The following is a 25449-nucleotide window of genomic DNA, read 5'->3' on the forward strand; positions in this document are numbered from 1 at the left end:
AAAAAAGTGTGGCCTGTGCGTGTTGTGTAATCGCTTGTTTATTGGCACCTCACTTTCTGCTGCACTTCAGTTTACAATCACAAATATTGACCTATTGGAGATTTTAAATCAGAGAAACACAAATGGCTGCAAAAAAAACAAAAAGTGACTCAGGGAGGCGGGCTTCAAATTGTACTTATTAGTATGACTTCTTTTTCTTTGCTGTTTACGTAATATGTACATTACTCCATTTGAAAAAACTGCGATGTTAATTCTTCTCTCCCATTTTTGTCTTTAACATTTTTTTTTTTAGTTTTGAGTGCTCATGCATAATCAGAGTCTCTGGAATTACATTTTGAAGATCACTGCCTGTCCTTAAGAGCACCCTCAAGGCAGAGTTATTCGTAAGTACAAGCTTTTATTATTAAAACGGATTTTGGGGCCTGGGTTTGTCCTTTTCACACCTCAGAGGGAATGACGGAGGCGACAGACCGTTTTGACAGTAATTGGACGGTTGATAGTTGTTGTGAGGTCTCCTCAGAAAAAAGAAGCAGCCTAACAGCACTCTCATCCACACTAGAAACTCGAAAATACAATGAGTGACATTAGTATACGTCAGTGTTTGGCCACTGATTAGACTCACTTGAGGGCCCAGCAGTATTATAAGCCTACTGAAGTGACATGCACTGTTTGGCTCTGTAACCTTTTACTGCTTCACTTGGGAAAATTGTTAAGTCTCTTGAATGTTCTCGCTTTAATCGTCACCCTCCAGGCAATGGAAAGGTCACACAAGGATGCTGATAAAACAGGGTTTCCCACCCAGCACACATTATTGACACACTGTGTCATTATTTTCATGATGTGTTTCATCCATTACAGCAGCTCTAATAGTATACTCCATGATGGAACACATAATGCATTATGCATAATGCAACACAATACAGCAGCACTAAATTACCTTTAAACTGACTACTTTGGAAGAGTCAACCACTGAACATAATAGGCATATAGAATATATTTCCAAAGACTATTTAACTGTGTTGCATCGAATGGCGTGGTTTGTGCTATTGAGTTTACCTACTTTACATGCTTCCCGTGGTCATATTTCTGCTTTACTTTTCTGATTAAGTATAGAGGATTACTGAAAGCTCTCTTTGTTTAACTTGCATACAGAAAACAGTTCAGCATTGTACATGATACTAAATGCCCCTCCCGGTGAATCAGGTGGTCATCACAATCCTGTAGTTTGACCTAGAAAAGGAATAAGCGAGACCCTAAAAAGACCTCAAATGTTGGAGGCAAAATAAATATGTATCTGCCTCCCTGGTTCCCTGTGTCAGAATTCATTGAATAAGAGCCAACTGGTTGGAAACTAGTGCATATTGATAGGTCTGTTTCCCATTCAAGTGCAATGACCCAGAAGTGTAAAGGCTTATCCTTCACTTGCTAGAGAGCATCCTGGCTGAATCTTCGCAGAAAAAGCCCGTTTCATAAGTCGCCGCGTCTTCTGACCTGTTTTGAACCCACCCAAACCCCACTACCAGGTGTTATGACGGCCAAACAAAGTAGGGCAGATTTCACCGTTCAAAAGACAAATATTAGGGGCAAGAGGAGGCGCTGCAGCTGTCTGCTCAGTTGTGCATGAGATGATGAACACTGAGAAGCTTTTATCTGAGTGCTTTTTCTCGATATTCTGCTCCCACAAGGGTGAGCAGTAAACAGGTCTGATATCGTGTAAAGGTTTTTTTTTTTTTTTTTGTGCTTTTGAAAACTGCAGGAATTCTCAAAGCGCCCAATAGGAAGCAGCAACAAACTGGGCAGTGTCACCTTTCCCACATTCCATGTCATCTGTTGCAGCATCTGGTGCTCCTCCACAATTGTGCCACTGGCAATTGTCATCACACTAAATAAATCAATGCTGCTGAAAAGAACTTGTGCACAACACACAATTGTCCTGGATTCATTAAATGGTGCAGGATGTGGCTGGTTTTTCAACGTTGAAATAGCATTGCAGGATTATGACACTGTGTCACCTAAATGTCTTAATCCGATCAGCTGAGCCTGTTCCAACATTCCCACACAACAAAACCAAAAGTAACACACGCCGACCTCATGCACGAACACACACCACACACTGGCTTGATCGATGCTTTGTGCTATATGAGAGCTGTGTGTGATGGGTAGCCAGCAGGGGGATGGGTCAATGTGCTGCCGCTTGCTTTCTATCAGTCTCTCTGTGCACTCTCATACTCTCTCAAGCACTGGCAGCAGCTGCTTACTTATTTTTGTTCCATATGAGAGAATCCCTATCGAACTTGGGGATTAGGGAAGAAGTCACCGAGCTGATCTGTTTAAACCTTAAGCGTGGTGGATTTTTTTTTTCCACCAGCAGTTTTACATGCTGCACAGCTTCAGGGGCTCTGATCCTCTCTGTCAGTCCACTTCCAAACATCCTGAGGAGGAGAAGGGGCTTCACTCTCTGGATAAGGTAAAGTAACTCTTAGTTTATATATAAAGGCTTGATTAAGTTGACTTGTGAGGAACTGCTTTCTTACGTGTATTCTTTTGTAAACAAGCATGTACTGTAAGCATGATGTAAAAATATGAAGAAGAACTTTACGAGATCTAAACAGTTTTTTTTTTGGAATGAGCTTAAATATACAATTCTACTTGAACATGTCTTTAATTTGCTTGACTGATGTGTGTGTTGTTTATTCAGGGAAGATGATTCCTTCATACAGTAAATGCTGTCACTCGTTTTTGTTGTTGTCATATTTTAGATCTAGCTTAGTCTTTATCCGTCAAGATTGACCACATCAGATTCTGCCCTGTTTATAAGGATTCAGTAGTGTTTATATGAGCTCATGTTTAAATCAACTGTTATATGAACCACAAGCTGTGCATATGGATTCTTTGGTGTTTTTAGTAAGGGCCTTGATAACCTGATGCTTCCCCCTTCCCGTGCAAACGCATCCTTTTTCTACCAAGATTTGACTATTTACTCATCAACTATGAAGGAGGAATTGACTACTACTGCAAAAAGAAAATCTTCAATTTACACACTTGTTGACTCAAACATTACTCTGTCATGCTTACCGATAAATGTCTTTTAATTACCAAAGGATCTATAGATGTTTTTTTGATTAGTTAAACAATATTATGATTGTATTTAAATAATCACAAAGGCCTAAAACAATTTCGTTGAACAGTACACGGCGCAGACAAGACACCCTCATGTCTATCAAAGCTCATTGATTTAAATCGATCCATTTGCTTTCCATGAAAATGAACATCCTATAGCAATTTCAGAATAAACATGAACACCTCCCGGTTCTAAAATGTTCATAAAAAGGCGTATTTCACTTTCAGTGTGAACACAGGCACAATCAATTAGATACGCATTTGATTTAGACTTTAGTCTTTCATGAGACAATGCTTTGCTACCTAATGAGGGGAAACAAGAGGTGATCGAGAGGTTCTCTGATGCACAAGGCTTCAGTGAGCACAGCAAGAGCTCTCTGTTAAAACATGACACACTCCCTGCCCATGTCTTCTTTACCCACTCTACTGTTATATAGACGCCCGTTCTTAAATATTCTTTTTTATTTACCACTACAATAGAAATCACAGCACTAAATCTAGTTTGACAAAATGCTCGAATAGTATTTCTTGCATCAAATTACAAATATTTTATGCAAATCACTGAAAATAGCATGTTGATATTTAAAAAAAAATTGTGCCAACATATTTCTGCTGTATTTATAATATATCATCTTAATTTTGGATTGTGAAGCACCGACTGCAAGTCAACAGCAGACACAATTCTGAAACATGTTATAGATGACAGATGTTTTATAGCCTCTCTGGAGATGGACGTGGCAGAGAGCATTGTGCTGCTCCTCTCTATAATGCAGATTAAAGGCAGACAGGAAGTGGTTTAACATAGGACGATAAATGCTGTTAATATTGCGTGACTCATTGTGCACTCCTGATTCCATCACATTAACAAAAAATAGAAATCCTCTTATAATCATTGCCGCAGCTGAGCAATGGCCGCCTGGAGCAGCATGCAGAGGTCCAAACGTGCATTTTCATCACAAAAATGACTTCACTTAATCATGTGTTTGGTAAATATTCGTTATAAGTCGTTAACAGCATTTTGGCAGATTAAAAACATACACTTTTAAACATATAACTCAGCTCTTAAATCAGTTCAATACACTGATTTAGGAACTCCCCTCTGATCAGAAATTCAAAGCCAGCTTCATTGTTTCAACTCTTATTGTTATTAATACTGCGCCAAGTGATTATCCCTTTGGGAAAGGTTAATAATTGATGGCAAAATTCAGTGGATGTCATAGACCTCCTGATTCCATTAGCAACAAGACAGAGAAATACAATAAAACTGCACTTTCATCGTGATTCTATCTTGTAAGGTCATCGGAAAAATTTGAACTTAAAGACTTCTCTAAGGCAATTTACTAAAAAAGAAAAGAAAAAAAAAAAGGACAACTTCGACACACCTGCCTGTGAGTCAAATCAACTACACCACAAATGATGCTAATGTATGCAAAACTCTTAACCTCAAGAATGAGATTTTAAAATATATTTAAACCCTCTGCAGTTCTTACCGACAGAGAAATGAGCTATTACACCAAAACTGTTTTTCTTTCTACCATGCTGTAAACATGTTTATTTATGGAGTTTTAATGGGCATCCTAGGGTCTTCGGGTCGTTTTTAAATTAGACAGGAAAAGAATGTTAAAACATTTTTTTCTCTAAATGGAAGTTTACTTTTCAATATAATTTCTCTCATTTTACTTGTTTTTAACACATATTTTGCCTAGTTTGTGGATTAGTTAGTGGTTACCTCGTGGTTAGTTTCCCATTCGTTTCCCACTAACTATGCAAAATATGTACACCTTATTTTAAAGTGTTAACGGTTTTTTTTTCAACCCTGAAGTGTTTTCCTATGTTCAGAACGAGCAGTTGGAATATGGATGTAAAGTAAGGGATCATCAAAGTTTTATCAATTTGTCCAAAAAGGGAATATGAATGTGCATAACAAATATCGAAGTAATGCCTCCAAAAGCTCCCCAGTAGCACATCAATGTGGGGCATAGCCAATTTGTCCTTAAAGTCCTTTGAAGCAAAGGTCAGCAAAAACTGAGATTTTTTTGGATGTCTGCCTGAGGCACACTCAAAAAGCCAAAGAATCCCCAAAAGGTCCCATTAGAATGCCCATTTTTTTACAGCAGACATAAACATGTTTACAGCCTGGTGAAAATACAGGGTTGAGTTGACTGACAGGCAGGTGCTTTGTAGCTGTTTGCCAGGAGGCTAAAGACAGGCCTCTACTTCCCCTCTTTACCTGTTATTAAAAGTATTGTAAGTTAGTTGGAGTAAGTATTTCCAATATAGCGACCAACTATGTTAGGCTTCAAAACGCTTCTTCATAACCCAATGGTGATATCACTAAGACTACGTCCATCTTAGCCCACTTGCCAGTTGCCACTATATATGATTCATCCTTTACTCATTGAATCTTATTCAGTAGTTGTTATGTTTATTTGATTCTGGGTCAAAATAGTGGCTTGGCACATCTCACAACCAATAGATTGACTTTGTCCTCCATAAAGCCAAACCCCTAACTCAGCCATAACTGTACAGCTTGAAAGGAAGATAAGTCCAGCAATTTGTTATATTTTACAAGCAAACAGAACACATAAGCCCCGTTTCCACCGAGCGGTCCGGTATGGCTCCGTACAGTTTGGTGCGGTTTGGTTCGGTAAAGCCTGATCCTGTTTGCGTTTCCACAGCCAACCGTAGTTACCGTACTCTTTTTTTGGTAGGCGGCGTGTAAGCCGGATGCCGATAGCCACGTCAGCTACGTAATAGCGTGACATCATAGCAGCGTGACACAGTATACCTCGCTAATAAATTTGACGAAGAAGAAGAATGCGACACAGTAAACAATGAGCAAACAATGGAGGAAATCCAGCAATGTGTAGTCTTTCTCATTGGCTTGTGGTTCTTTGTTACAAAACACAGTGAAGCTTTGTTTCAGACAAAGGCTGTGTGCCGCGAGGAAAAATACAGCCGTCCTTTATTACCGCTGTCGCACAGGAAGTGACGATTCTTTCAACCAATCAACGGACTGCAGTGTACAGCTCCATCTTTTAGGGTCGGATCGGTAGACTTGGTAATGCAACAGAAGGGTAGCAAAAAATTAGGACGGTACGGGACGGTAATTTGGGGACCTTTCCCGACTTTTGATAGTGGAAACGCCACAAATGCGTGCCGTACCATAACGAACTGAACATAACTGCTTGGTGGAAACGGGGCTATACAGTATCGAACAGTGATGTGACTTAAATTTCACAATATTAGCATCAAGTTGAGAAAATTGACGACAAAATTCAAAGGGTGAACTTGTCCATTTCTGAAGCATAAACAAAACTATCAATAGATGTGATCAAAAATAAAACAAGTGGATACAAATGCAATGGAAGAACAAGTTTTTAGTACAGATGAAATCTGCCATCACTTTTTATATTAATGCCTCAGGCACTTGCCGATCTTGATAAGTACTCTTACATAACGCTAGCCAGTTTAGTGGGTCAGAGAAACAGATAGGAAGATTACATGTGTATAAAAGTTGTTCAGACATTCTGTTCAAGAAGACAGACCATCTGATCCTGAGATCTGTGCATATGTGTGTGTTTTTTTATCACAGAAATGGAGCGGGATCACGGATTCTATAGGCAGGTGGATGTCCACGCTCACGCTCACTATATCGTTGCCTTCTTTGTCCTAGTGATTGGGACAGTGGGTGTGACTGGGAACGCTTTGGTCATGTACGCCTTCTTCTGGTAAGAAAAGAGGTATTGATGATGAGTGGGCTTGTCTATCTGTCAATTAGACCATTGTTCAGAAATGTGTAAGTCACTAGGCCTTTTGATAGTCAAACAACTGTGCAGATCTTTTTATTTCACAATGCATCCTGCCTTAAATCCTCATTAAAGCCCTTTGTTGTATGCCGACTATTCTGGGCCAAATTTTATTTCAGCCAACGTAATCTTAAAAGGTTGCCTCCCACGTTTAAAGTGTTGTTGCTGAGTACTGATCAAAAATAGTACTACAATGGCCGACAAGAGAAAATGTGCTAAAATGGCCTGTAAGTTTCCTTTTTCTTTTTTTAAATGTGCTACCATTTTAAAATGCAAGGAGCCATATTTGCATGTTAAAAGTCAATCTCTTATCGATCAGTTGAAGTGAAAATATTGATAGGGTCTGAATAATCATTATAATCCTTTCTCAAAATGATTTGAAGGTCACTTGGACCGAAGTAAAAATTATGATCAAAGTTCACAATTTAAATGTTCAGTTTATTGTTAAAAGCAGAGATTAGTAGGATTATTAAAAAAAAAAAAAACCTTGCCTATTGAGGCTGGAAAATTCCTATTAGCAACATGGTGACGGATGAATAAACCAACATTGGCGCTGTATGATGCACAAGTAAATCATTCAATAAGCCTCAGTTAGCATCACATTTCTGCCCCTGAACTGTTCCAAATTCTGGGAAATGCAGGCGAAGGGCATGGTTGGGCACTGGGAACATAGTGATCTACTGTTCCAGTTCTTTTGGAGTTTAAAAACAAAGAAAGCTCAAAGAAGCCTGAAGTTAGCCTGAGGAATATAATTTCAATCAGACAGCGATACACATGAAATCCTATTAGCGTTCCACTTCAGTTCAGGCATCTTATAAGCAGCAATGGGAAAAAATACTTAATACAAAAGTAGTAAAGCAACATCGTAAACAAAGTTAAAAAAAACAAAACAAAACCACAAAAGCAGCATTATGAAAACACCAAAATGTCGACTACAGATACCATACACAGAACAGAAGATCTTCAAATGTGTTTCTAGTCATTAACTTGTACTCAATTATTTTACTGTAACTGTAGTATGATTTCCAACCAAAGTACAGCGTAGAAAAAAAAAACGAAGAACAGAAAATACTCGAGTAAAGTACCTCACACAAGCACAGGAAGAGAAGTCTGCAGAGCAGCCTGCAGGCATTCAATTCCAGGAAGCTGCTCAGTGATTTTCTGACTCTTCTGGATTAATCAATGCATTCATTCAATATAAAGCTACTTGATTATTTACATAATAATAATGAACTCTTGGCTTTGAAGTAAACAAAGAGAAAATAACAGTATGCAAGTTTATGTTAATCCAGTCAACACCTGTGCTGCGCTGGACTTCAGCCAATGCATAGAGGAGGTTAAGAAGTTACATATTCATTGAGTTACAAGTTCCCCAAACCCTTTTTTTATTGTCAGTGTCATGCATCATGATTAAGCTAATAACCAGGCATCCTCATTATTTTCCAGCCTAAAAGCTACTGTCCTTCTTCTTTGGTGTTATAACCTGAGGACAAGAGCTGCCTCTCTCATGTGTGATAATGATGTGTCTGATCTATATTTGACATTGCTGGGAGCAAACATTTGGTAGTGATGTCTTAATGATGAGTTGATAGACACACAGCTCAGAGAAGTACATCTATGTGTTGTTGTTTTTTTTTATACATATTCACAGTGTTTTCTAGCTAAGAGTGCATACAGTTTTAAACTGCTATTTTTAAGTGTCCAGATAACTTTGAAGATTACAGTAAATATAAATAAACTGAACAAAAAAAGGGAGGATGAGTTTTTTTTGGGGGGATAAATGATTCAATTAACATATTCAGTCTAAGGTTATCACATGTAATTAAATAAACTGCAAACTTACTTTGAAGTGGATTTATAATTTCACTCTTCCAATGTGATTATGGCAAAACTGCTGTTATTATAAATTTGACTTAATTCTTCAATTGAACGGATAAAAAAATATGGTTGAAATGATGCTCTGGAATACAAACTATTGTGTGTGCAACACATTCAGCATACAGTATACACAATGGCTACTCCTTGGTGTATAGTAGAAACAAGTGTGAGGTAAAATCCTGGGCCTGACATATTTTCTGCATTAAGGTCCAGCCTCTAGTGATACACAGCTTTCTCAGAGGTCGCATCACTCGATCTCACCTCTAATCACACTTGGTCAGGGCACAGCCACTCACCTGCTTCTAAACACACAAATACACTCCCACTAATTTGTCTGTGCGATGTTGGCCCTTTTGCTCTATTTTACAGTCAGTGGGCAAAAAAAGGACAACGACCAAAGATGGTTACAGATTAGTTACATGAATATCTAAAGTAATATCCCATAGTTAGTTTTGAGAAATGTAATCCCTGTTAACAGATATCCCATAAAAAAAACTGTACGATCTGCCATAAGGGGTCTAGATTTAATACCATTCTTATTACATTTAAAGTCAGAGTAGAATTGGCCGATCACATAAAAGGAGTCTTTGCTGTATGCAGGACAGTCCCTATCGCAAAAGCAGGCAGAACACAATCCACTGTAATGTCATCCGGGCTTCTATCTGATCTAATTGATTTATCTCTATAAACAGATATCTGCATGTAAATGCATTTTACAATTTTGTTCTAGATAAAAAAAAAATCAAACTTGACTGACAACTCTGCCTGACGGGGCTCTGCGAAAGCCAGTCCATGTTTAGATTTCCTGACTTCCTGGAATGCACCAGAAATGATCAATCAGACCCTCCTTCAACAAACAAGCATTGGGAAGATGTTTTATTTTCCTCTTGAGGACAGACCTGAAATAGCTTGCATTTTAACTTTTTACAACTGTACAACAATGTACCGGTAATCGGAAAACACAAGACCTGTTAATGCAAGTAAAGCACAAGAAAAACAAGTTCTTTTTTTCGGACCCATACTGCTGAAGTAAGCCAGAGTGCAGCCTCTGCATAACTTAACTTCTTAACTGAGACCTACCACTAACAGATGAATGAGTGCTCCCCTGGGGGATACAATGAACCAAGAAACTATAGCTTCATTTTGCTTTGCCTTTTGCTCAGAATACACAGCAACTTCTCAGGTCGCTTTAACACAATAGAAAAGGAAAAGGGAAGGAGGTCTTTAATTTTATCCGCTAGCAACAACAGGATCACTGAAAAGTTGGCCATCGTTCCCAGAGGCTTGTATCGCTGTTAGATGATAACAAATGGGTTCTAAGATTGTTAGAAAATTAAATAAGCTATTAGAACTAATCTTAATGATGTATCATTGTATCATCAATTCAGTTGGAGCATTTATTCATCCTCCACCTGTGTCCCCATTTCCTACCTTTGTTACAGTTAGTGTGTGATGTAATACATGTGAAAGTAAAACTGCTCACTGACACAGATTACACTGACAACGACACAGATGTACAACATCAAAGGTAAGCTTTGATGCTATAAATAATTAGTATTCTGAAGCAATCATGAGCTACAGGTTAAACTAGATTTAGTTGATGTTCAGATTTAAATAGTTTGAGGAAAGTAGGAAATCTGAACACATCATACGAGCCCTTTAAACAAATCACCTCATTTTTTTGTAAGAGCTTGTTCAGTGTAAAAATGTCTTTGATGATGAAGATTTACAAACAGCTGCTGACACTCTCTGAGAAGAGTGTGTGCAGTGAGCTATGGCATGCTCACGCACATTATAGAGTACACACCATCGCCCCATTTAAAACATGAACATCTGTGCCCCATGAAGCATTAAAAAAAGACAACATCTGCACCCCAATGACTACTAGTTCCAAACTTAGTAAAGATTTTAATTACACACAACATATTGTATACAATTCAACTTTATTCCTGAAATTGCTCACAAGGTTTGCTCCAGTTACAGATAATTGATTGTGTGCTTCTGTTCCTCTATTTTATGTTTTCAGCAAAGGCTGCAAAGACTTCAGATATTGTATTAAATCAATTTTTGATCTGACCCTGCTATTAGAAAGTGATAGCATCAGATTGTAATTATTATTAAAGTATTCAAAGTGAGTGAGTGCATTGGTTTGCCATTGCTATTGATCATTATTACTCGGCCTGTTATTATCTATTAGGGGGAGGGGGGGGGGGCTCTGGGATTATTCAAATGACTGCCTTTCAAAATAAAAGGCTTTCATTGTAATAAATCTCTACAAATAGTAAAACAGTAAAACTAAGTGTTTGTACTGAATACAATGAAATTATTTTTTATTGTGTGATGGCTTTGCTCATAAAAAATATTTAAATGCAACTGTGTTCGGGAAAAATATCTACAACAATGTCATTTTGAGCCCATTGGATTTGAGACTTTTCTGTCATCATGTGTTTCAGTAACAAGAAGCTACGGACGGCGCCAAACTATTTCATCATGAACCTGGCAGTCAGCGACTTCCTCATGGCAATCACACAGTCACCCATCTTCTTTGTTAACTCCCTCTTCAAGGGATGGATTTTTGGGGAAACAGGTATTTTTTGGTTACATTTGGTTTATAGAGGACTAATAGTAACATTAGTTAATTTACACCGATCAGCCATGATGTTATGACCACTTACAATTGAATTGAATAACAATGATTTTCGCTTTACAATCATACCTATCAGTAGGTGGGATATGTTAGGCAGCAAGTGAACATTTTGTCCTCAAAGATGATGAGTTGAAAGCAGGAAAAATGGGCACGGTAACAATTTGAGCCACTTTGATGAGGGCCAAATTCAAATTGTGATGGTTAGACTACTCGGTTCTTGCGGGCTGTTCCTGGTCTGCAGTGGTCAGTGCCAACCAAAAATGGTTCAAAAAAGGTAAAAGCAGATAGATGGCGACAGGTTAATGGGTAGCCAAGGAATAAACTTGCTATTCTTGGCAAGCATGGGGTGAGGGCTGGCCCGTGTGGTCCAATCCAACAAGAGGGCTACTAGAGCTCAAAGATTCTAAAAAAAGGTTCATGCTGGTTCCAACATACAGTGCATCACACTGAGTTGCATATGGGGCTGCGTAGCCGTGAATTGGTCAAGGTGTCCATGCTGACCCCTGTCCAGCGACAAAAGTACCCACAATTGGCACAAGAACATCAGAACTAGGCCATGGAGCAGTGGAAGACGTTGGTCTTGAACAAGAGTTCAACTTGTTGACTTAGCCCGACAAATTCCCCAGTTATAAATAAAGCATTTGTGGGATAGGCTGGACAACCAAGACTGATCCACGGAGGCCCCACCTCACAACTTAAAGGATTTAGAGGTTATGCAAGTGGAGTCCTTGTTTTGTCAGGTAAGGGGTGTTTTTACCCTGAGCTGTTGAAAGGGGCACCAACACAGTATCCGGCAGGTGGTCCAGTGGGAAACTTGACCTAATGTGATGGCTGATCGGTGAATGTGGGCAGTAATGTGAGGCTTATAGTTTTTAGGATTTATTTTTCTTCACAAGGCCCCCTGACCGAAATGAGTCTGATTTCTTGAACCAAACCTTCACACTTCCTTACATGACTTGAGCAAAAAAGTTTAACATGTAGTCCTGAGCAATCCTACCTCATGATATTCATGTAATTTCAATTACAAAACAAGCAAAGTGTTAAAATGCTTCCCCCATTCTCCGCAGGCTGTAAAATCTATGCATTTTGTGGAGCTTTATTTGGCATCACCTCTATGATAAACCTTCTGGCGATCTCCTTAGACCGCTACATCGTCATCACTAAGCCTCTGCAGGCCATACAGTGGACCTCCAAGAGACGCACTTGCTTCATTATTGTGCTGGTCTGGCTGTACTCACTAGCCTGGAGCCTTGCACCACTATTGGGCTGGAGTAAGTTACCCTTTTTAATTAACTGTCCTTATTTTACAGTTTTAGGACCTGATTTTGCTTAAATCTCTTTCTCATTTTCTGCTCAAGGTTCGTACATACCAGAGGGCCTGATGACCTCATGCACATGGGACTATGTGACATCTACTCCAGCCAATAAGAGTTACACTTTGATGCTATGCTGCTTTGTGTTCTTCATCCCTCTGGGCATAATATCCTTCTGTTATCTGTGCATGTTCCTGGCAATCCGCCGTGCCAGCAGGTGAATTCATTTCTATTTGTGAATATGTAGCACAGTCAAAACCTTTTTAAGAATAACTGAAACGCTGATTTGTAATACCAAACTTATAAAGCATCATACCATTTTAAATGGCAGACTTTAATGTCACATTTTCAACACAGTCTTTTAGAAGGGGGGTTGAAACTACTGTAATACAAATTGTGGCGGCTTCCATAAATCAGTCATGTTCCTTCAGTTCTCCTCTGTTCTAGTTTCCTCTTCTGTACAATCGGTTTGTATGTTTCTGCGTCTTAGATCCTATCTCTTGTGTCCATGAGTAGCTCTATGTGTCGTACTGAGGTAGATTTTACTCATTTGCAAATTTCCAACATTTAAGGCATCAAGGAAGTCTGAGTTAATACATTTTAGCATAACTTTAGGGCAACTTCACCTGCTAACGTAAAGGAATTCACCATAAACACACAATACAGTTATATTTCAAGGGAATGAGAATAACATGTATTTTCTCTGCCTTGGTGCCTGCCCTGTTTGTTAGCTACTCTGCTTTGCTTTCTGATACTTCATCACAGCTTCTGCTTGTGTGGCTCAGTTGGGTCCACAGTCCTGATGCAGAGACTGTCAAAGATAACAATGTGCTGCTGAGAGTAGGTTGACAACCTATGTCCAAACACAGAGCACCCTATTGTAGACACACAAACGCACCTTTATACAAGCAAGAAACACCAAAAAAACAAACTACACAATAACCACCAATGACTGAGTGACAGCTGTCCAACACAAATACACCCCTTGTTATCTCAGTCCTGTACTCTCTTTCTGCAAACATTGCATTCTTTTTCAGACTTTGTTTACGATAATGCATTTAGCTACTTATTACACTCGTATATTGGCTACAAAATCAAGCTATTCCTTCTCTCCATCCTAACAGAGATTTGGAGAAGTTGGGCTCTCAGGTGAGGAAGTCTGCCCTGATACAGCAGCAGTCCATCAAGACTGAATGGAAGCTGGCCAAGATTGCCTTTGTGGTCATCATAGTGTTTGTGCTTTCCTGGTCGCCCTATGCATGTGTCACCCTCATCGCCTGGGCTGGGTAAATATACAGTGTGACGAGGGCTCTTTGATGCGTTGATATATTTGAATAGTACAACTTCATTTCTCATGTTCAGATTACTTGGTAGACCCTGGAATTCAAACATAAAACATAAACGATGCTTGCCTGCCCTGCTGAGCTCATTTCAGCCATTAACCATGAACCACCTTCCATATCTTGTATCTTTTGAATATCATTATTTATGGCATGATTAATTGCTGGAGAAAAAGGTCAATGGTTCATGAGATAATACTTTCCTGAATGTCACAGGTGATTCTCTCTTTTCACAAATGCGTTCCATCTTACAGATATGGAAGCATCCTCAATCCTTATTCCAAAGCGGTTCCTGCTGTAATAGCCAAGGCATCTGCCATCTATAACCCTTTCATTTATGCCATCATTCACTCTAAATACAGGTGAGTGCAGTAATCCAACAAATCAGGAATCTAAGCTTGAAAAATAGAGGTTTTGCTAAGAGAATGTTATTTTTTTTCCAACAGGGACACCCTAGCAGAAAGGGTCCCCTGCCTTCACTTCCTGGCCCAGGCATCAAAGAGGGACTGCCTATGTGTGTCCCAAAGTGAATCCTCCTTCAGGGATTTAATGCTGAGCAGACAGTCTTCAGTCTCCAGAACCAAGTTTCACAGAGTTTCCTCCATGTCTACGACGGACACAGTGAGTAGCTTCTGCATCATATTAACAGAAATCAAAGGGACTGAAAATGTTCATTCAGATGAAGCTACTTTGTGTTTTCAGCACTGTTTTGGTAGCGGCTGACACTTACAATTCCTTTCATTTGCAAATTATTATTTTAAACCTACATTTTAATCTAAACTCAGAGACCCTTATTTACTATCACGGCTGGTAAAGAAAAACGAAATAATTTTAAATTGAGGGAGATGGAACCAGCAAATATGTTGACATTTTTGTTTAAAAAATGACTATAACCCTCAAGCAAAATGTATTTTCTTTCAATTGATTAACCTATTAATTGATTAATTGTTGCAGCTATATGGCAATGACCGAATTGCCCACATTCTTGCCCATGGGGCCAACCCAAGAGCCAATATTGTAGAAGTGTTCAATCATGGCAGAGGTTCAAATTTGGTACACACGTTATTCTCCATAAACACATATACTGTATATTGCTAGATTTGATGCGTCGATACAGTAAAAAAAAACTAAAAATAGCTAAGACAAAGGGAGCGGCCACATTTTTGTAGGAAGAAAGATTATTATATATTTATTCTATTATTACCAAAATCCTAAGGTGAATACATGTCATCAAAATGAATCATGTTAGTCAATTCTTACCTTTTCTGTGTTAATGTGCATGCATCTCTCGTATAGGTTTGGAGTGATGTGGAGCTGGATCCTATTGGCCACTCGCTGAAGTCTAGCTATTCCCTTGGAGCTCTGAGGGACAAAGAGTACAACTCACTGTCCAAGCAGACCAAGGAAAAGGGAAGCCAAAGCACGGAACAGGTAAGGTAGGAGCTGCCCGTTATGTTTCATTCACATATTCCTCAAGCCAAATGCACTTAAAGCCATAACATATTACCACAGAAAAAAAAGCCCATGACATGTACATAACTTTTTAATTTTTTCATTAAATCTGTTCAAGACTCCCATCTCAGAGCAAGGCTCACTGAACAGGAGGAACCACACCCTATCACCTGAGACGGGCAACACAGTGATGCCCTCAATGTGGGTGATGAGAGAGGAGCAGAACACTGAAAGCTGGACTGATGAGATGAAAGAGGAGGATCGGGACCAGCTAGGGAGAGATGAATACGAACAAAAAGAGATACAGCAAGTACAGAATGAGAAAGATGACAAAGACTCAGAGATCCTCATCAAACCAGACTCTTTGGAAAACACTGCATGTGTGCACTCCCATGCTATTATCAGACCCGACTCATGCCTGGAGCATGGCTTTTGTGAGGAAAAACACAGCAGAAAAGGCCGAAAGAAAGAATGGTTACTTGATTTACAGCCTCTGGACTGTCCTGCCCAGCTATTTGAGTCTGTGCAAAGATTTCTCTCCCCAACACCAAGCTAGATGTTTAAAATTATTTGTCTTATGTGGTTTATTATGTGTAACTGTGTCACAGCAGACTGAGAAAATGTTTGTTTTTTCAGGAACGATCAGATGATCTTTTGAAGCAGCTGTTTAATTTAAACAGGTTTCACCAAGCACTGAAATCAGATACATTTGTTTTGATTTTCGTGCAATCGTATAAACTATTTTTTCGAACCAAAAACCTATGCTGGTATGCTGTTAACATAAAACTGTTGTTGCTTTTTTTTTATGCTAAATGCAAGTGGTCGATATCGACGCAATTATAATTTATCACAATGAAACAAGGAAAATTATTGTTAACATCTCCAAAACTTCTCATATTGTATGCACTGTGGTTTTTTAAAAAAAAGTTCCAAGAAGCAACTGTACAGCAAGGAAAAACATTTTTTTAAAACCCAGCCAAATATATGATCCAGTTGTTTTGAAGAGACCAAAGAAAGTATTTTGTGAGGAACCCAATTTCATACGAGCGTTTTATTTGTAACCTAAATATAAATATCACCTGAATCATGTATGACATTGAAAACAAAGTTGACTTTACATTCTGTATCATACTATCTGTCACTTAAGTGGTTTTAAGTTACATAAACAAAGACTTTCAGTCACTGCAGTTTGTTACTTACTTGATATTTAATCATTTTAAACCAACGTTTATGAAAGAGCCACATTTAATTTTAGGCTTCCAGACTAAGCAATTCATAAAGACGGTATATATCATACTGTGATTAGTTGGAATTCATTAACTGTTAAGATACATCCTAAAAACACAACGATGAATCATGCAAAGCCATTTCTGTACATCTTCTTGTAAACATTCAGTACTTGTTGCCCTTGGTGCTTCTTCTTTTTTTTCCATCAAGAGTGCTCAATAATTTTTATGGCAGATAAGTTGTTCAAATAGGTGTTCAAGATTGTTGTTATTTTTATTTTACTACTGCAGAGTAATGTGCCAACTTGCTGTAGCTATGAAATAACGGTGTCAAATACATTGTGGTCATTGTCCGTTGTGTGATGAAGCATTTTGATCAACATTTTACACATAATAAGTGATTTTAGTGCTTATAAATACAAATAATAAGCAAATAAATTGTAATCAATGCATAATGTTGTTACCCACATGCAATATAGCACCTGTGTTGTCTACCTTCCAAAAAGTATTACAGCAAATCACTTAATTGAGTTTGTAGTGTTGTAGTACTTGAAATCTCAGGACCAATTTTTGAAGGTCTCGGTCTCGTCTCGGAATCAAAAGTATTTTTACTCTGTCTCAGACCAGGCGGACTCCATTTTAAATAAAGACCGGTCAAAACCACCACTGATATGCTATTTTTCCCATGTCATTACTGTAGAAGAATTTATTAAAACAGAGTGAACAGAATTAAAGAGCGGAGAGGAAGAAAGGAAAAAGAAAGAAATCTAGGCTAACAGATGTCCGGCTCTGGATTTAAAATCAGGACACACAATACAGTGCACTGAACATCCACGAGGAAGACCACAGTCCATTAATAATATGGATCTGTTGAGTGCATGACTATAGGCAATGCAGGGGAGTTCCTGTTCTACTTTATGCATCCTATTTCATTCTTACCTATATATTCTCATGTACTCACATTTATTTTTTTATTGATTTTTATTTTTATTTTACCTTTATTTAACCAGGCAGGTCATTAAGAGCACATTCCTATTTGCAAAATTTGCAAATCTGGAGTGGCACTTGAAAGTGTGTTCTTCCTTCAAATTCAAATAGCTAGAAAGCCCCGCTCTGAACTGTCTTTGAACTTTAATTCCAGCCAGGATAAGTGCTTTTCTTGTCCAGTTATGTAAAGATGATCTGAAGGTATGTATTGCAGACTTACATAAATGACTAGTACACTTCAGTGGTTCAATAGCATTGCACAGGGGGATTTGGCCTTGGGGCTTTCCATCAGTTTACAACCATATATTGACTTGGTGCATGTGGCTGAAAGAAAGCCAATGAGAGCTTGGCAGCAGAATGCAAGGGAGTAATAGTAATTCGATTACCTTACTGTCTGTGGACAGTCAATGGTAATCTACCCAATAGGTCATGTGTTTATGAATGTAAAATACATCTATGTATTTATTCAACAAAATATCAAAGTGCATAAATATGAGGATGCACTGCACATTGAAGATGACATGTAGGCTATAGTATTGTGATTGTCACATTAAGACATTTATTTAATGTAATGTTTAGTCATACACTGACAAATCTCGGAATGCCTTGAACACTAAAATAGTGTGAAGCAGTACTTTGAAAAAAAAAGAAAAAAAAAAAAGATGACATCCTATAGTGACACATTCCTGACCTATTTAAAACTGAGGGATTAGGGGCAGGGTAAACATAAAGTAGAAAAAAATAAAATAGAGTAAATCTTTGGTAAATGATGTCTGTGTCAAGTGAAAGGTTCAGGTCAGCCTCCACAGTGGCAAAGAATAAACTTATATTACATTTTGGAAATGAACTGTGAAGTTTCCAGAAATATACTGTAGTAGATATTCTTATCAATATATGGTTTGGCCAAAAATATTTTGCTATTATTATTATCACAAAAATGTCCTAATTGACATGTACATGAAATGCTTTCCAACATGTACCGATATGAAAACTGCTTTTACAGAAATATTGCACTGGGAGCATAAAGGGATTTGCACATAAACGATTTTATGTTATTCTGTTCAATAAGAAAAGAATAGCCTGGTGGTAGTGCAAGAGGAAAGAAATTGTTTAAACATTGAATCGAAACCTTCTCAACTTCAGTCTCATGTTGTTGTTCATATGATGTATTGCAAGCTATAGTGTTGACTAACCAAGTCAGGACTATCAGAAAACAAAAACAAACAGGCAAATGACTATCAACATTGCTTTTTTTTGTTGTTGCTGTTTTTAATTAAAAATGTCAATGTTCAGATTTTTTTTCTTCTTTGCCTTTAGTTGGCTTTATGAAAACCTCAGCCTCAGGCTTGATGCGGCATTGAGGTAGACAAGAAACATGGAAACAAGACGAGTGACACATTTTTTAAGTATGAACCTGCCCACTTGAAGGGCAGGGTTAACTGTATACTTCATGTCCTGAGGCCACAAATTGCAAAGCAGCTTTAAATCCAGATCGTGAGCAGAAAGTGTGAAGCATGTACTTTCTTTTCTGACCACTAGAGAGCACACCAACACTACGCCACCAGACCATGGTACACACTGACTCCTGCTTCACTGTGCTAGAATTGTATGAAGTAAGAATGCTTTCAAATAATATTCAAGATGTATAAAGAAATGACATAAAAAGCTTAACACACAAATGCAAAAAGGAGAGGTAAAGTGGAAAAAGTTCAGACACTTACTTTCATGGGAAATCTGTTGTAAATATGTGACGAGCTGAGCCCAATCAAATAGAGACAGAAAGTATGAGGGAGATTGAGAGAAAGAATGATGGAGATAAATTGACTAAATAATTGCGAAATTAGAAAATAAATCTCAAAATAAGATTGAAATGTATAAGAGACCAGCAGATGTTTAACTATTCTTTCTAAAGCATGTCATATATTGTAGTAACTTATTTTATTGTTCACATACTAAATGTACCCTCTATTAGTTGATTTGTTACTGTGATTTACAGTACTGAAGGATGTCATGGGACTTGTCCTGAATACTGGAGGCATTTAACAGAAAAAAATGGCATCACTGTTCTCTGACCCAACAAAGTAAACCGATGCCTCGTCAAACCTAAAAATATGGCTTACATTATGACGTAATGATAATAGATCTACCAAATGCTTTCCTTTTACCACCTACATGGCTTTTTTTTTTTCCATTCCTGAACAAAAAACTAGCAATTAAAGCAAATATGTAAGACTAAAATGTAACATTTTTAAGATCTTTTGAGGACAAAAGATCTTTGAGGGTAGAGACATGAACAAGTAATTGAAAGGTTTCTATAGCCTATAAAATGAAGCACAAGAAGGCCTTTGTGACTTTAAAAGGTACAAGAGATTAGAAGCAAAACTATGTGAAAATGTTGTTATTATTAGCTTTCATAGCTACATGGACAGTAATGATTGCATTCTATACGTGATAAAGTCGAATAATACATTTGGTTTTGGGGCATGTGTAGCCTATGCCTACTTTTAAGATAATGTATCCAAAATGAGGTAGGCTCTTATTTCACTTATGGATACACTAAACAGTAAATATGTATTATTCTTTGTCCTTGAAATAAAATGTTCTGAATACGTGTATATGTCTTCAAATAAAGGGTTGAGTCCTAGAACAAGTCGTTTTATTTTTTAAATTGGTGTTCAAATGTTAAGCTAAGTGTCAAAGCAGAAGTTGAGAGAGCTGAGTAGACAATAGGCTTCAAATGGGCTTTTTAAGATATTTAATTGCAACTGTAAATCATCGTTGTGAACAACTAGGAGGGTCTGGCAACATTCAGTTACAGTCAGAGATGAGTTGATTTTTGTTCCTCTTTTTTTTTTGGCTGTGTTTCATCATTTGCCTCAGCAGGGCTATGCTTCGCATTTTGAGCTCAGCCTTGACATTACTTCTGACTCAGTAAGCTAAACGGTACATTATGTCTGTATACTTCACCCGTACTGTCCCAGCTTGTGGCATGCCCATGCTTGCCGCTGTGTAGCCTTCAGTCAACAACTTTGCACACTCTGCTGTGAACCCTCCTACCGGCAGACAGATGGGGCCGGCTTTATATGCGGAAGTCTCAGTTCCGCTGAGTCCAGTTCACTTCACTGAGAACAGACGGACTAAAGTCACGCTTCTCATCTGAACATCAGACCCGGCTTCACAAGGCAAGGTGAGTAGGCTACTGTACTGTTTATGTGACATAAATATTACTGCAGCGACACAAAGAAAGCTCATTTTCCTCGAGGATTTTACTGTTTTATATGTCCGTTACAAACTTTAAACTGAAAGAACATACGCGGATTGAAATATGCGGCGATTTTTTTTTTTTTTTTATGGTTTATTAGGCAACTAAAAAAATACTTTCTTCCTGCCCCCTGAATTTATATTTTACCTACTGGACTTTGTCGCATTTGCAGGTGTGTCAAGGATTAAAAAGTGAACTTAAAATGTTAGACATGTGTTTTGTGTCACACCCACTGACAAATTAAGGTTCCGTGAGAAAAAAAAAACAGCCGGCCTGGGTACAGACGAAACTTTACGTAAACAGCCGAGTGAACACGACCTGCCCAGTTATCATTTTGTCCCATGGTGACTACACCTGAAGCTAAATCCTAGTTATATTAAAGCCTATTTAATGGTCCAGACTCACGATCTGATGCGAGAGACTTTAAATAATTCACAGTAGTCTTCTGGAAAGTTTTTTTTGTTTTAAATATATAGCCTAGGCTATATGTTATAAATGTGGCACATGCTGTAAGAGCAGAAAGGTTAATTTGGTTTACGGCGAACGTGAATCCTAAGTACATTAAGTGTCCCTTTAAGTAAACTTGGAACAAGTATTACTACTAAAACTGGATAAACATTTGACTGTAAAACATAGCAAAACCAACAAAAAAGTATTTTTTTTACATTTGTGATTTTAAAATTGTGTTTTGGTATGCAAATTATTGTGAGGTACTGTAGCACATTGTGAAAAACATTCTCCGATCTTTTGGTCACCTCATCCAATACCGTCACGTTAAAAATGCACTTTGTGTTCAGCAGAACTCTGAGACATTTCCTTCCTGATGCCGAAAGATTAGACACATGACTTGACACAGCTGTAGTTTGACACAATGGAAAGGGTCATTGAGGTCAGAGTAGTGAATGGCAACATTGCACTCTGTTAACCTGTGTGATTTGCAATTAAGAAAGCTTTTACACTTCTTGAATCAAAACTCCCCAAAAAGTGTCTTAATACTGAGCTCAATAGCATTTGATTTAAGTATAAGACTAGCATATTGTCTGTCTCTCAACAATATTGAGGGCCTCTATATTACATGACATATAAATGAGTGACATCATAACTGAGCCAGCAGCTCTCCTTTGTGCTGTGCTGAAAGGATTGTGTTTTGATCTTCTCTACGGTGTGAATGTGTTGAAATATTTAACACAATCAAGTACCATTATGACAGGAACATGGAAGATAAGGCCCCTTGTGGAAAATAACCAGAGTTAATGCGGTTTCTAGCATTAGAGAAGTTTTGATATGGGTGCTGCTGATAAAATGCTTTCGCAGAGCTCAACGGTTTCCTCTCTTGTTTGGGAACATTAAAGGTGTGTCTCCTCACGCCTGTGCATGATATCATTAGAGATTGCACAACAAGCAGGGACATGACATGAGCCTTAGGGTGTTTTTTCTCTCCATATTAGGAAGAGAAATGCTGATACGAGGGAGCAGGGCTTGCCTTTTTTTTTTTTTAAATCAATGTTTCACCTTATACCATGATATCCCAGTTGGCTTTGAAATCCAATCCTTAGAGAGTCGCTTTTGAACAAATGACATAGTTGTTACAGAGCTATCCAGTGCTGTGTTCTCCTCAAGGGCTGTTCTTTGACAATGGGAGAGTGTCCTGAAGCCATGACCCTTGTGCTCAAAGGTCTTTGCACAAAACTTGAAGTATTTATGTCCATTGTGTCTTATGTCAGCCCAGAAGATTCATTGTTTGTCAGCTCTCCCAGACTAGAGGTATAGTACTAGTAGTGCTAGTACTATAGTAATAGTATCAAATGTATTGGCAAACATACCTTGCAGCAATGTTTACAATGTTTATGAGTTCTTTATAGTGTTGTTCAGACTTCAGCGTCTTTTCATATTTGTTTCAGTGTTACTGTTGCTGAGTTAAACTGTGCTTATTCGTAACACATAGATAACATGACAACATGTCCGATGATAGAACTTGCAGGGTACCTTCAGTGTGATTGATGAGGAATATGTTGTTGATGAACAGCACATTGTGTACAGCTTACCTTAAATGTTACTGATGCATAGCAGCCATGTTGGATTTTAGCTCGGTCTACTGAAGGTTCTTCGGGGGGGGGGGGGGGGGGGGGGGGGCGGCGTTCCTGATGACGTATCAGACCAGCAACTTGGAATTTCCAACTTCTGAGATCAAGGCGTATGTCAGCCAGTGGACCCATACGATAGGCCTACCATCATTTATCAGCCCCCCCCCCCCCCAAAAAAAACCAAAAAACAAACAAACAAACAAACAAAAAGAAAACAGCCTTGTTTCATCTTCTAAAAAAAGTTTCTAACACAACACATTAAACATTAGCTTCTGCTTTGGAATGAAAAAAAACCAACTTGTTTTATGTGACAATAGCAAATGCCTGTTTGGTGTTAGCCAAAACTGTATCTTTAGCCAAAGCTAGCTAAATTTCATCAATCAGGGTTTTTCCTATTAAACATTAAAGGGATATATTTTCATACAATTTTAAGTTATGAAAATAAAAAAAAGCACAATACAGCATTTTAATATAAGACAATTGAGATTTCTCAGGGTTTTGTTTGTGTCTGCAGTTTAAGTGATATCGATCATATAATACAGCTGGAAAGACAGAGTAGTATGGACAGTTTTGTTACTGCACTGTTATTCTGTTATTGAGTGGGTCGAACCAACAGTTAGTCTAAATATCTGTGCAGGAAAGGACTAAATGGAATCAGGACATCTTACTAATGTCTTGGCTCACCTCAATCTTAAGTCACCTTGAAGAAGGAGACAGCTGCTGTCTTATTATAGACCTGCATATTCTACATGCGTGTGTGTATTTGTGTTTCGGCATATTAGATTGATTACAAACGTGTGTGATCTCCAGGTGTTCACCTCCTCCTTATCGCTGTCACACATGTTTTTATATCTTCACCTCACACACCCGTTTTGTGGCTCCTCTACTCCTCTACTCCTCTACGGACTCCTTAAAGGGGCCTGTTCCCCTCCAGGCGAGATGGTTAGATAGTGAGTGTTTGGGCCAACCCTCTGATTTGATGTGTTTTCCATAACTGACCAGGTGATGGGTTAGAGCAGGTGGTGCTGGGTCCCTGAGGGAAATTGTGACGGCGGCAGGGCTTCCTCAAAATGACATGTCTCTGGGAAGACAGGGCATTATTATTCATGAAGTACTCATCAGAAAAGTACAGCATGTCCCCTCTGCGCTGCCTAAGTGTGTGCATATTTCTTAACTTGTTCTATGCACCTAATTATTTCCTTCATCAGCCAAATAAACCTCTGTCAGTAGCTCATTAGTTAAAAACTCATAAATGTATCCCCACTTTTATTCCCATTTGCTCCTAACACCAGACTCATAGCACATCACGTCTGAATTCTAAGTCTTATCCTTCCCCATGTTTACAGTTCCTCTCTAGGGTAAATCCTGATAACAGTCAACATCCGTCTGATAAAAGTTTGTCTAAGAATATCTTCTATGTTTCCCCCCTTTTCTGTATATTTGCAATGTGCTGTACAGGACATACAGTATGTGAAAGTGGTCAGTATGGGTTGTCGTGTTTTCATGTCAACACACTCCCTTCCTGTTGGGCAGGGCAAAGGTGACATGTTTCCTCATAATCTTTTTTTTTTTTAATTTCTTGGGCTCCCAGGCACACAGATCCACTTCAGCATGTTAGCTAAATACTCAGACTCTAGACAGAAAGGCACATTCTACCCAGTATGGTATACCAATTTCCCCAACCAACCCAATAAATTCAATAATGCACTTAAAACTTTACATATGACTGCACTTAACCCCAGACTCACTTCTAATAATAAGCCTGCAGCTTCATTTTTTTCAGGGGAAAGGGAATGCATGACAGACAGGGCTTAAACCAGTGAAACTCAATAGGGCATGAAATATTTCACCGCACCAAATAGTCTTTGCTAAGTGGTTGGAAGACTTAGAGAAATGGGACAGATGATGCCTATGTTTTTCAAAGGCTAATTTTCTTGCATCTGGTTTGTTCATTTATTCCCGTGTGTTATAAAACCATTATGATTGTAGTTTTCATTCCATTCCTTTCAAGCCTTCAAAGAGGTTTTTTATATGCACAGTGGCACACAATATCGCTTTAACATAATTATTTTTACAAGAATATCTAGTTCGTCTCAGTCTGGACACCACTGTCATAACAAAACTTTCACACACCGCGGGTCAGTGAGAGGACATGTTGACGACAGGTCCAAAGTGCAGGTTCAGAAATCACTGATTTGAGATTTTTGTAAGGTAAACAAGTGATTGTCAGTGCTTTACTGGGGCTCATTGCAAACTCGACTTCTGATTCACTGGAGATGTGCAGAAACTGATCCCATGTAACGCAAAAGAGCTTTTTCAAAACAGGTGGAT

General features: G+C 38.4%; 2 protein-coding genes across 6 annotated transcripts in view; both read left to right on the forward strand.

Annotated features, from left to right (window-relative positions):
- Positions 1-2202: 2202 nt before the first annotated feature.
- Positions 2203-16676, forward strand: opn4xa (opsin 4xa). The gene is made up of 10 exons (XM_061061748.1): positions 2203-2467; positions 6716-6851; positions 11261-11394; positions 12522-12725; positions 12813-12984; positions 13892-14053; positions 14362-14469; positions 14554-14728; positions 15404-15538; positions 15678-16676. The coding sequence occupies exons 2-10, from the start codon at positions 6718-6720 to the stop codon at positions 16113-16115; spliced, it is 1662 nt and encodes a 553-aa protein (XP_060917731.1). The 5' UTR covers positions 2203-2467; positions 6716-6717; the 3' UTR covers positions 16116-16676.
- Positions 16677-20747: 4071 nt separating this feature from the next.
- pdlim5b (PDZ and LIM domain 5b) overlaps positions 20748-25449 on the forward strand; it is a 38558-nt gene continuing 33856 nt past the window's right edge. Inside the window, exon 1 of one of the 5 annotated variants that reach the window (XM_061062130.1) lies at positions 20748-20954. The gene's annotated coding sequence lies outside the window, so the exon portion shown is untranslated. Of the gene's footprint in view, positions 20960-25449 lie in introns of all 5 variants that reach the window. The other 4 variants (XM_061062129.1, XM_061062133.1, XM_061062131.1 and 1 more) reach the window with 4 other exon arrangements.

This window comes from Labrus mixtus, chromosome 17 (genome assembly GCF_963584025.1).
Source record: "Labrus mixtus chromosome 17, fLabMix1.1, whole genome shotgun sequence".
Taxonomy (NCBI): domain Eukaryota; kingdom Metazoa; phylum Chordata; class Actinopteri; order Labriformes; family Labridae; genus Labrus; species Labrus mixtus.